This window comes from Echinops telfairi, unplaced genomic scaffold, assembly GCF_000313985.2.
Source record: "Echinops telfairi isolate 266 unplaced genomic scaffold, ASM31398v2 ScPeMD7_7427;HRSCAF=8465, whole genome shotgun sequence".
Classification (NCBI taxonomy): domain Eukaryota; kingdom Metazoa; phylum Chordata; class Mammalia; order Afrosoricida; family Tenrecidae; genus Echinops; species Echinops telfairi.
This window is the reverse complement of record NW_022111327.1, coordinates 8,332,514-8,345,695: the sequence shown is the minus strand read 5'-3', so window position 1 is coordinate 8,345,695 and position 13,182 is coordinate 8,332,514. Positions and strand designations below refer to the sequence as shown.

Genomic DNA, 13,182 nt, shown 5'->3' with positions numbered 1-13,182 from the left:
GGATCACCGGGTGTCAGTATATGAAAGTCAAACATCAAATGGTAGGTGCCATGAACAACACACAGAAGCAAATGACAATATATTGTCGTGATACTCAGTGCAAATGGGGTTGAATGTGGAGGGGACAACTGGCAGAAGACAAGAACAAACAAATGACTCTGAACTGTCTTGCTACCTTGGGATATAGTAAGAGAGACAATATGGTGGCCACTCAGAGTGGCTCCCATTGACCCATACCAAAATTGCCACAGTTGTGGAAAAGGGATATAGACATAAGTTTAACCTCAAAGTTCTAAGAAGGACAACTTACAGTTAGGAACAGATGACTGTGCTATAAATTTTCATCAAAGTGATCTGAAAGTAAGTCACTGTGGATTTAGTCAAGGGAATATTTCGGCTATGGTTTCTGTAAGCTGAACACTGTACATACGGTTACACGTGAAAGGCAAACACAGCATTATTTTCTGTACGCTCACAGAAAGTCATCCTCTAACAAAAGGCACCCACTGAAGATGTAAATGGTAAAGGTCACGCTGGTGCTGACTAGCCACTGCTCAAGAAATGACTACCCAGGAAAGAAAGTGACAATGAGAGACTAAACTAGCCCCTTTTCAATGTCCGGCCACTGATACTTTACTTTTATCCCCTCCTCCTGGGAAGATAGAGCGCAGCCGGGCTTTCTTATTCTTCTCCTCAGGTGCCATGGGCAGAGGTTTGGAGCTGTGGTTGAGCGCTGATGAATCTCGGTTGTTACTATTCATCCTGAGTGGGGGAGCTGGGGGTTTCTCTTCATTCTCCAGACTGTCAGACATTTTCAGTTACGACACGCACGGCCCCTAAAGTAGAGGAGGAGAAAACAGATGTTAAGAAAGGAGAATACTTTTTTTTTAATCACAGAAATATGGGGATTCTGGCATCTTAGAAACCAAAGCATTTGTCTCTCCTTGTCCCCAGTTTTGTCCAGATACCTCTGAGGTGTCACATTCCTGGATGGCCTGGAGTTGCCTCCCGAACATCAAGGAGGCCATTTGCCAAAGATGACAATGCATGGATTTCTGACCTGTACGCCAAAACATCTGGCTTTTTCCATGGTGAAATTCTTGATTCTCTGCTGGCCACTCAGGTTTTCGATGAACAATTTGCCACCTCTCTTCTTTAACATAAGCAGGTAGAACTACGGGAGGTTGAAATTAACAGCGATTTGGTGGTCAATGTGCAAAGGCCCACAACAATGATTTGTTAGTCCCTTTACCACTGGGATGACTTTGGGGGTCTATTTCTTCTTCTTTGGGTCTATTTCTTACACATATGTACATGGCTTATGTAAGGCAACCTATAGTTTTATGGGGATGAACTGAGGAACAATCCAGTAATCATATGAGCTAGAGAGTATTATGTGAAATGAAGCCCCATCTTCTCCCATGAAACAGAAGGTACCAAACCAAAATCAAACACAACCATCGAGTCAATTCCAACTCATAGTGACCCTATAGGATATGGTAGAACTGCTCCTGTGGGTGTCTGAGACTATAACTTTCTATGGGAGTAGAAAGCCTCATCTTTGTCTCATGGAGTGGCTGGTGGTTTTGAACTGCTGACTTTTCAGTTAACAGCCCATTGAGCAACCCACTACACTACTGTCACCCAGAATCCTTAAGTAGAAGGCAATGATGGGCCAAACACCATGAGCAAAAAAGAGCTCCAGAGGAGGTGCCAAAGCCTTACTCGCTGTCATACTTGATATACTGGCAGAGAGAGCAACAAGAGAGATGACAAGGACCAGTAGGGCTTTAGCAATTCATTTCCCTCAGATTTCATTATTCTTTAGTATGTCATGTCTTGGGCTGAGTATATTCAAGTTGAATCCCACGAGGAGGCCAAAGTACTGGGAAAAACCACACTTCATTGCAACAAAATCTCTGTGTATCTATTACCTGGCATTAATTTAGGGGCTTAAGACCTCTCTAAACGCTCCCAGAAATATCACATTATTCCAACAACATTTACCATAACAAAGCTAAGTACAACAACAAAGAAACACAGCAGATATTTCTCATTAACTGTTATCATGAGAAATATATCATTGTTTGTTTAACTTTTCATAATGGTGGTAATATATTCATTGTTGCCCATGATGAACTCTAAATTGCATCATGTTGTTGAGAATTTTTCTAAATTCCTGTTTCTTTTAAATGTATTCATCCTTTACTTGAGAATAAAACAAAACAACAGGAAACAAAACTCACTGTCATCAAGTCGATTCTGATTCATTGTGACCCTATAGGGAAGGGTAGAACTATCCCCTGTGGGTATCTGAGACCAGCTCTTTACAGGAGTAGAAAGCCTCGTATTTTCCTGCAGAATGACTAGTCACTGGTGGTTCTGAACTGCTGACCTTGTGGTTAGCAGCCCACCACATAGTCCATTACACCACCTAGGCTCCTGAGAGTGGGTTGGTTAATAGCATTTTCATGTACACACATGACTGCCTAACTCTCTTAATTTTAAAAAGAGAGCTCTTCTTTTGCTTTGTTTGAGTTTTAGGCTTCTTAGTGAATGAAGACCAAATTATTATCTTTTCAGTAATCATGCTAATGGAACTACCCAGTAATACAGGCCTTGTTGCTGGTGACCACTGGATAAGATAAGCCATCTCTGGAGAAGAAACCACAATACAAGATAAAATGGAAAAACAACTCTGCTGTCCAGTATCTATGTTCTAGATACTACTACCATAGTACTAGGGTAATAGGCCGGTGCTAATGGGCTTACATTATCCTGTGTAGTTTGATAGTTGACCCTTCTAAGTTCTCTGTCTCACTACAAGAGAAATGAACTTAGAACATGGACCTCTGGGGTCAACTATCAAACTGCACAGGAGAATGTAAACCCATTAGCACTGGCCTCATACACTAGTACTAGTAGTATCTAGAACATATTTATATATGATAATGGGGAAATAGATCTATGTGCATATATTTATAGGGTTAGTATTAAGGTAGAAGATGGACATTGGGCCTCCACTCAAGCCTTCCTCAATGCAAGAACACTTTGTTCTATTAAACTGGCATTCCACGATGCTCATCTTCCTGACACGATCGATGAAGACAAAGCGGGTGCATAAGCAAATGTGGTGAAGAAAGCTGATGGTGCCCAGTTATCAAAAGATATAGTGTCTGGTATCTTAAAGGCTTGAAGGTAAACAAGTGGCCATCTAGCTGAGAAGCAACAAAGCTCACATAACAGAGGCACATCAGCCAGTGTGATCACGATGTGTCGATGGGATCAGGTATCAGGCATCAAAGGATAAAAAATCATATCACTGTGAATGAGGGGGAGTGTGGAGTAGGGACCCAACTGGACATTCCCTTACGGAAGGGTCACAGGGAGGAGACCAGCCAGTCAGGGTGCAGTGTAGCAACGATGAAACATACAACTTTCCTCTAGTTCTTTAATGCTTCCTCCCCCCACTATCATGATCCCAATTCTACCTTACAAATCCAGCTAGAGCAGAGGATGTACACTGGTACAGATAGGAACTGGAAACACAGGGAATCCAGGACAGATGAACCCCTCAGGACCAGTGCTTAGAGTGGCCATACTGGGAAGGTGGGGTAGAAAGGGGGAACCAATTACAAGGATCTAGGTAGAACCCCCTCCCTGGGGGATGGACAACAGAAAAGTAGGTGAAAGGAGACGTTGGACTGTGTAAGACATGACAAAATAATATTTTATAAATTATCAAAGGTTCTTGATGGAGGGGAGGCAGGAAGGGAGGAGGAAAAATGAGGAGCTGATACCAAGGACTCAAGTAAAAAGCAAATGTTTTGAGAATGAGGGAAACAAATGTACAAATGTGCGTGACACAATGGATGTATGTATGGATTGTGATGAGTTGTACAAGCCCCCAATAAAATGATTTTTAAAAAAGACTGACCCCATTAGTTGCATTATTCTGATGTTGATGTGTCCGTGGTTGAAATTTAGTCACACAGCAGAATTTGCCACCTGAAACAAGGCACTCTGAATTTTTGTTTTTTTTCTTCTTGTTATTTTTTTTGGCACCCCCTAACTCCTTTTCTCTTCTTCCACTTTACTTTTCTGGTTTCAAAAAGAATGGCTGAATCAAAGGAGTACTGGTAACACAGTGGGTTAAGCACTGGGCTGCTAACCAAAAGGCTGTCAGTTCAAAGCTACTAGCCAGTCCATGGGACAAAGATGAGGCTAATATCTCCCAGTAAGATTTAGAGTCTCAGAAACCCCAAGAAATGACTCTACTCGGCCCTATAGGATTTTTATAAACCCTAATTGATTTGATGGCATTGAGTTACAAGATGGTCATCCTGTTAAGTCTCAGCAACATAAAATTTAGTGTGGCTATTGCAAAGGAACCGAACACTTGAAAGGAAAATACCTAAAAGAGTCAAGTTTTAAAAAGTGTTTCCAGTAGTCGAAACTGTGAAAACAGTCTCCACAACCCTGAAACCAGAAGAACTAGATGGTGCCCAGCTACCACTATCAGCGGCTCTGAAAAGAATCACATTAGAAGGTCCTGGGTAGAGTAGGGTAGGGGGGAAACAAGGAACAGAACGCAAAATAGAGCAAGTTTACTGGTTGGCTAGGATCTGGTGAGATCTCCAAGCCTATGACCATTATCCTTCAGGTCCAGAACTGAACTCACTTCCGAGTTAGAATAATCAACCATTTATGATCAAAAGGGCAACATTTATACCAGGACAAAGTACAAAGGGTTAGGAAAGGAAGACTGGAAACAGTAAACCTGAGAGGAAGTGCGATAAGTGATGCTACATTGACGGGATTGCAATGGATGAGTTGAATCAGAATGCATATGAATTACTGAAAGGACAACTACGACCTGCTTGGTAAACCTTCACCTGATTCACAATAAGAATACTTTTAAGTGTGTTTCATAGGGGAACAAAGCCACGGCCACTTTATAAGCTAAATGTAATGACAAGTGCCAGAGCCTCTTTCAAATGACAGCCAAAGTTGGTCCTGCAATAATAAAGCAAAAGTAAGAATCCCTTTTGTTTTTGATAAGTAGGTGTCACTAATATCAGAATAGGGGTGTAGGCGTCAAAGTTCTCAGCTACTATGTGAAAGGTTGGTGGTTTGAACCTACCTGTGGCTCTACAGAGAAAAATGTGGCCGTCTGCTTTCATAAAGATTAATAGAAAACCTCTTGCCGTCAAGCTGATGCTGACTCGTCGCACACTATAGAACAGAGTAGAGCTGTCCCATAGGGTGCCCAAGGCAGTAATCTTCATGGAGGGAGCCCTGGTGGTGTAGAGTTTATGCACTGGGCTGCTAACTGCTCCTCAGGAGAAAGAAGAGGCTTTCTACTCCCATGAAGAGTTAGTCTTGGAAACCCACAGGGACAGGACAGTTCGGTTTTATCCTATGGGGTAACTATGAGTCAGAATCGACTCTGTGGCAGTGAATTTGAGTGTAGTCTTTAAAAAAAGCATATAGCCACATCTTTTCCCTGCTGCCTGACTGGTATGTTCCAAGTTCTGACCTTCTGTAGCAGACAGCTGCTTTACCACTATGCCACTAGAGCTCTTTAGCTAAATGTGGCACCCTTGGAAATTCTCCAGGGCAGGTCTCCTCCAGCAAAGAGGGTTGCTATGTGCCAGTATCAACTGGAAGACAATGACTTTTAAACAGCTGAGGGTGACCTCCTTTTTTTGGTTGCTAATTACTCCCTCTGACCTGATCTGACTGTCTGATTTGACCAGGGATTTTTAGGTGGGAAGACCGGGCTACTTGGGATATGAAATGCAAACTATCACCTCCTGTTACTGCACTGTAGTCATTTCTGACCCAAAGCTCCCACAACACACACTTCCAGTGATCTTCATTTCATTACTTACAAAAGAATAGCGTAGGAGGTGTTGGTATCTCTACCCTATCTTCAAAAAACAAACCAGAAAGCCTTGGCATAATCAAAGGAAAGTTAAGTGATGCTTTGAGGAGACCAGTGGGGATTGGGCAGGGACCTATAAGGCAACCTTGCTATTAATGTTTTTCCCATGTGGGAGGTGTTTCCTACTATTGCTCAAAAAATGAAGGGAAAAGGAGTTTTATTATATGTTTGTAAATAATGTCAATTTACTAAACTAAGTCCTCTCCCATGACAGCTTTCTACAAAGGATGCTATTCATGGATTGCTGGTTCTGTCTGCCCGTGATGTCATTATTTCCAAGATCTTGAAAGAGGACCATCTTGTTTGAGATGGCTGCCGACTCTATTTCAAGAACTATACAAAAGCACCATTATGTTCTGGGAACCCACTTAAAAACAACAACTAGGACAGACGCTTGCATGTTGGATGGTGCTAGCCACAGGCCACTTGGTTCACCTTTACATTTTGGCCCTTAGCATTGTAGGAGCACCCAGCTAATTTTTTTTAAAAAACAGAATTCCTACTATATTCCAGTCACTGGGGACCCAAAAACAAAACTGTGAGGGAGCTTGAAAAAGTGTGTGGAAAAATGGAATTAAAATATAAGAACATTTTTTTCTACAACATTTTGACGCCCCGTTGTAGGTGGTCTCATGAGCTCTGGTGGTTTAATGGGCCTGCTCACCACAGGTCAGCAGCCTGAATCCATTATCCGCCTCCGCAGGAGAGATGAGGCTGCATGCACCCGCCAGGATCCACAACTTCGGAAACCCACAGGAGCAGCTCCAGTCCGTCCCAGACGGTCTCTCTGAGTTCAAATCCACTGCATGGTTTAGTGTATATGCGGTCAATAACCATAAGTTACCCAACTGTCTAGTCTAAAAGCATTTAACTGGGAACCCTCACTGAGCCAACTTTAAGGGAGAACCAGAAACCGTTTAATATCTGCCCACAGATTGGTTTCACGCTTGGCTACTAGGGTTTTCAGAGAAAATTCAAATTGTTACTGCTGATGGCGCCAATTTTTGCTCCAGCCCTTGGGACCTGGATGGATTGCCACTACTCTGGTTTGATCATCACAATTCATCCACAGGCAGAAATAGGCCTCTTGAACCAAGGAGCATGAACAGACTATTTTTAGAATACTAGAAAATATGGACCCCTCCTCTTTTCCTCCTTCCTTTCCAATGCCTCCGCCCTCTCTTTTTCTCCCCAGCTCTCTCTCTCTCTCTCTCTCTCTCTCACGCAAACACACAGTCCTGCAATGACTTGCCTTTTGATATAAAAGCTGTACTATAAAGAGTTTCACAGAAAAACTATTATCAAGATGAATGGTAACTTTAGGTGACATGGTTGAACAGGGTCAAAAAAAAGATCATTAGTTGTGCTCGCTTCGGCAGCACATATGCTACAAAAAAGATCATTAGTCTCTCATTCCTCCAAATACATTCTCTCTCAATCCATGAGGGGCCAAAGTAGTCATGCAGGGATGGTTCGGTAATGATGACAAAGACAACCACTGGCTTTCATGGCTCCAAGAGTCAAGGTGAACCATGAATACCTAACTAGTTCCTCTGGTTAATGTGATCTTCAGGGATACTATGGCATCATGGTGAATTAGATGGGACCCCCAAATGACAAACGCGGCCATTTGCCACAATCAGCTTAGTTAAGTGGGTAAAGGGTGAGAATCCCGACAGACTGGTCCGACCACTTGCAAGGGCTGTTCATCAAGTTCCAAAGCCATTGGAAGTAAACAAATGCTCCCATCAGATCTGATGTCACCATATAAATAAATGGAAACAACCAACATGTCTATTATCTGCTTTCAAAATCAAAATAAATAGTTTGGGGGCATATTTTCCATAATGAAAAGCCAAAGGAATACTGCCCCTCTTACAAAAAAAAAGGCCAGGCCAGCAGATGCACAGCCACAATCTAGTAAACCCAGGGGAAGCGCTCCAAAAATCCCAGCCACGAAATGTTATGGTCACAAATTGGTGAGCACATGAATAATAAGTTTAAGATCCCTTTTATGGCAAACTAGATGATCCAACACAGGACTGAGATATAGCTTAGGGGACATTTCCAGAGGCATCTTCTTACTGTCTCTGAGACAGTTACACAAAGAGGAGGATTTCAAAAAGCCTTGTGCAGATGAGCTGACAGTTCTACGATAAGAAACTGACATGAAAGCACACACATGAAAGAAGTTGGACTTCAGGGTTGCAAAACTGTAGTAACTAAGTTAGTGAAAAATCATTCTATGGTGAAACATGTAGTAAGATTCAGAACCCTCCAAGTTCCAGGATTTGGGGAATCTTTGGAAGCAGAGTTAGTTCTACTGTGCAAAAAGAATAGACCTTTTCATTGCTGCTTCCAGATTTCAAGGTTGGCGGTAAACATAGACCTATAGTCAATCAGCCAACAGCTCTACTGACAATGAGGTCAAGACTGTACTGTTCATTGCATATGAGGATGCTACTTCTAGTATTGAAGGGATTGGAAGGGAGATGCACAGTAAATTGTACTTTGGTGGCTAGAAAATTGATACAAGGTTTACCCACTGGCTCTTTCCCTTGGTTCCCCTGTTAAGCAAAAACATACATTTTCAAGAGAGCTAACTGAGCCTCTAGGTATACAGACCGTGCCTGAGAATCGAATCATGCTTTTCTAACTGGCCTATGTTAACACTTAGCTACTTATCTTGGTCTCATTATTAATAAATGGTCAAGCTGGCTCAGACACTCATGACTGAGCATAGAAGCAGATGTAGTATTCTAATATACTTGCCATTTAAAAAAACAAAACAAATGAAGAACCATCTAATTTCCCAGAAGGAGTACATCTACTATGATTTCCAAGGAGTATTTATGTTACAACTTCCATCTGTAGATTTCTCATGGCTTTGCAAACATTAAAATTCCCATAAACTGTTAAAATGATAGAATGGGGAGAAAGAACATATATGTTATCTTCCAGAGGGAGTAAAAGACCAGGTGTGATTCTCCCTCCAGCTTGGAAACCTCTCCCAACTCCCAGACAGTGTAGAAGCCATGAAACCACTAAGGTATGTCTAGCAGATGGGCCCAACGAAGCATGTTCATTAGTGCTAGGAACTCTGGCAGCCCTAGGGGATTAATATTGGACTGCTATCCAAAAGCTGGCAGTACACACGCACCAGCTGATCCGAGGGAGAGAAAACTAAGACTGTCAGCTCCTGTAGAGACTTACAGCCATGGCAACCCTTAATAGGGTTGCTCTGAGTCAGAATCAACTCTATGGCAGTGGTTGGTGGGTTTCTCTCATACTGAATGGAGTTAAACTATATGCTATTCCTCTCACATGAGTTCTTTGAAGGGAAGGGTCCCCTTAGTTATAAGCATATGCCTTCATAATATCTAGTGTGTTCCTCTAAAAACCCAAACTCACTGTCATTGAGTCCGTTCCAACTCACTGTGATCCTATAGGACAGGGTCAAACTGCCCCTGTGAGTTGCTGAGGCTGTTAACTCTTTACAGGAGTAGAAAGTCTCATCTTTCTCCCAGAGAGTGTACTGGTGGTTTGAACTGCTGACCTTGTGGTTAGCAGCCTAACTCATAGCCCACTATGTTACTGAGGCTCCTCCAAACACCTAACTCACTGCCATGGAGTCGTAACTGCTCACAGGAGTAGAGAGCCCAGTCTTTCTCCCACTGACTTGTTCCTAGTGGGCGTTAAATAAATGTGCAACGGTACACAGTGGGACTCTATTATGCTCTAGGCATTGGGTGCAGCTAGGAGTAAAGGTTTTCAGTGTTGCGTAAGCCTATATGCCTACTCATTGCAAGCTTGATTCAAGAATGCAAGTTTGGAAATATTGGCACCAACTCAACTGCCAAGCAACTGGGAATCACGTAGGATCATGAGCACTTCACTTTTTTAATACATAGAATTGTAACAGCCAGAGCCCTCTCGTGTCTTACTCTTCCCTGAGACTGCCACAAAGACTGTGAAGACAGGAATGTCATCCCTATTGTGCACCTGAGGAACTTATCAAACAGAGAGAGGTTACTGGACTTTCCAAGCATCACAAAATAAGTGAAACGCCTAAGCTAGAATCTGGGTTCTCTTCAACTCTTCTCTTAATTCTATTTCCATGACACCAATACGTTGGTGGACCCAAGAACCTGCTCCTCCTACCCCCACACACACTCATCATAGTTACATCGTTATCCTCCTTCGATAGACCGACAACATTTCCAGCTTTTTCAAGTTAAGCCACTTCAGGCTGGTACTTACTGCTTTCAATTTCTCTTCCCATCCAAAGACCCAATGGGTCGGGTGATGATGCTGACGGAACTTCCACAGGTTTCTCTGGCCAGCTGGACCAATTCTTAGACGGCCCTGTTTTGGAGCGTGTCTGTTCTGGGGCACATACCAAGGGAACTCTGCTATCAGAGACAGGGGTGTGCGGTTTCAGAGAGCCTCAACTGGGAGATACCATTACAGTGTGCAATGGAGGGAAGCCATCTCTCAGATCATTTGATCAGGAGGCGTCTGGCTACTTGTTCGGCAGGAGATTTGCTAAAGCAGTAGGATGGGCAAAGGAGGCACAAGCTCTTTTTACAGCTGCCTAATTTCAATCGTAGATTCTGAAAATAGGTAGCTCCCTATTGACATCCCTCTAGACACCCTGACACAGAGGACAGCCATGTTCTCTCCCACACACATACAAGCAAATGAGGTTAGCCCTGCTGCTGTCCTGTGCTTGACTAACACATTCAAGGGTAACTTCATTGTTCACCACAGGAACTTGGCAGGTCCAAATGAGCCAGCATCTGATAGCTGCAAATGGCATTGTCATGTTGCAAATCCAGAAATCAGGAGGTCTACCCCAGCACCGAGGCCGCATATACTACAAATACTATCTGTGGGGACACAAATGACTTTTTCAAATGACTTCTTCAGCTGTGAAATGTATGCAGCACCAGATCTTGTTATTCATCGTGTGTGCGGCATCAGCTAATGCTGCCCAAAATGCTAATGGCTGTCTGACATGGTTTCATATTTGCAAGCCGGTCTGCTAGTTCAGCTTTCTTCTTTGGACATAGCCAGTGTCGGCTCTTGCAAGACAAAATAAGATGCACAAAGAAGTGAGGTTCAAAGAAGGTTTTTCTTCTTCTTCTTTTTCTCCTCCAGCATAAAAATACCCATGATTTTTCTCAAAGATGCCTTCAAGAAATAGGTGGGGAGGATGAACGGTTAGAAGCAAAACGGAGTAATCAAACATCTCCTACTTCTCAAAACCCAGACTGCCGTGTTCTTGGAACAACTTAGATGCTAACTAACAGCCCAAATGGGTTCTAGCTGCTCCCTGTTACTCTGCACAAATGATGATACCCTTTTCTTAATCCACACCCAATGAAAAAGAATGCATGGATTTCCTCAAAGACATGCTCAGAAGTTCATTACCCAAGTGTGCTGGAGGGTCCTGTATGCCACGTTCTGTATGCCTGGCACTGCTTTGCAGCCAGCTTGTGTGTGAGCTCATCATCCTAGAGTTTAGGATCTAGACCCTTCCTCAATTCCCACTTTTTCTGGAGCCAACTCTGTTTCCTCAGGGGTCATGCCCTTCCCATTGCATGCCGGAAGAGAAGAGCTACATAGGAGCTAATGAAACCTGGTCTTAATTCCAAACTAAGAGCCACAAACATATAGCAAAACTCAGCTGTCCCTTATCAGGGGGGCCTTTTTAAACCCGAACGCAAGGCCAAAGAATTTGAGCTGGCATGAAATACAGCAACTTTTTAAAAATAGTTTTATTAGGAGCTCATACAATTCGTATCACAATCCGTACATACATCAATTGTGTAAAGCACATTTGTATATTCATTGCCCTCATCATTCTCAAAACATTTTCTCTCCACTTAAGCCCCTGGCATTAGGTCCTCATTTTTCCCCTCCCTCCCCGCTCCCCCCTCCTTCATGAGCCCTTGATAATTTATAAATTATTATTTTGTCATATCTTGCCCTGTCCGACGTCTCCCTTCACCCACTTTTCTGTTGTCCGTCCCCCAGGGAGGAGGTCACATATAGTTCCTTGTAATCGGTTCCCTCTTTCCAACCCACTGTCTCTCTACCCTCCCAGTATCGCCACTCACACCACTGGTCCTGAAGGGCTCATCCGCCTTGGATTCCCTGTGTTTCCCGTTCCTATCTGTACCAGTGTACATCCTCTGGTCTAGCCAGACTTGCAAGGTAGAATTCGTGTCATGATAGTGGGAGCAGGTAGGAAACATTTAGGAACTAGAGAAAAGTTGTATTTTTTATCGTTACTCCATCGCCCCCTGACTGGTTCATCTCCTCCCTGAGACCCCTCTGCAAGGGGGTCTCCAGTGGCCTGCTAATGGGCTTTGGGTCTCCACTTCGCACTCCCCCCCGTCATTCATTATGGTAAGATTTTTTGTAGGCTGGTGAATAGAGCAGCTTTTCCTCAAGCTTTTGACTCCTTGACCTGTTTACAGATCCCCATTTTAAAAGCGCTGAGCACAGGTCTTGGCCTTTTAGTTAGGGATTATGATTAACGAAGGAGCAATACCATTTACAAAGTATGGGCTTCCCACAAGTACTTACGGAAGAGTGGGACATGACAAGACCCATCTGTGAGATACCCCAGTGCACAAATGGTAGGGGATGAATGTTCCAGGTGGCAATGGCCTTCGTTGTAAGAAACCCTCACTTTCTATCCCCACCAAAGACAAAGGTTCTCCCTTAAAGAAAAATGACCGTGTGTCTAAATGATGATCCTAATTAACCCAAAGCCCTTTTTTTCCCTAGAAACCCAAAGCCTGATCAGAAGGAAGCACGCACAGTTGAGCCTTCTGGCCTTCCCATGGCTGACATCATTTTTGAGTTGGTATCACCATGCAGCTTGTTCCTCTTGCTGCCCATCGCCTGACTGCCTGGTTGAACATACCCTGTCCGCTCATACATGACATGGCTCATTCCTGGTTCCTATACACACATCTGCTTGATGACTCCTTTTTCATTTGTTTGTTTTGACTAACTCTTTTGGTGGCCCTGAGAAGCCATCCAGCTGAGGTCGCAGGGCACAGTTCCCGCCTCGATGGAAGGAGCAGATGCCACCTCAGAGGGAAATTGCAAATAAAGCAGAAGCGAAGAAGGGTTAAAGGAAAGGAGCTGGAGTCAGCAGCCCTGAGGATGAATCAGTCAGCAGGTCCCCAATTACTCCTGTGAAACCTGGACTAGGGCCT

At 43.4% G+C, this 13,182-nt stretch overlaps 1 protein-coding gene across 5 annotated transcripts in view; it reads right to left on the bottom strand.

Moving 5' to 3' along the window:
* The window catches only part of PAK3 (p21 (RAC1) activated kinase 3), a 148,449-nt gene that overhangs the window by 112,774 nt on the left and 22,493 nt on the right, over nt 1-13,182 (bottom strand). For all 5 annotated transcript variants that reach the window (XM_045298575.1, XM_045298577.1, XM_004710052.4 and 2 more), the window contains exon 2: nt 638-836. In XM_045298575.1, coding sequence (XP_045154510.1) covers nt 638-812 — 175 coding nt within the window. In that variant the 5' untranslated portion in view covers nt 813-836. The remainder of the gene's footprint in view (nt 1-637; nt 837-13,182) is intronic.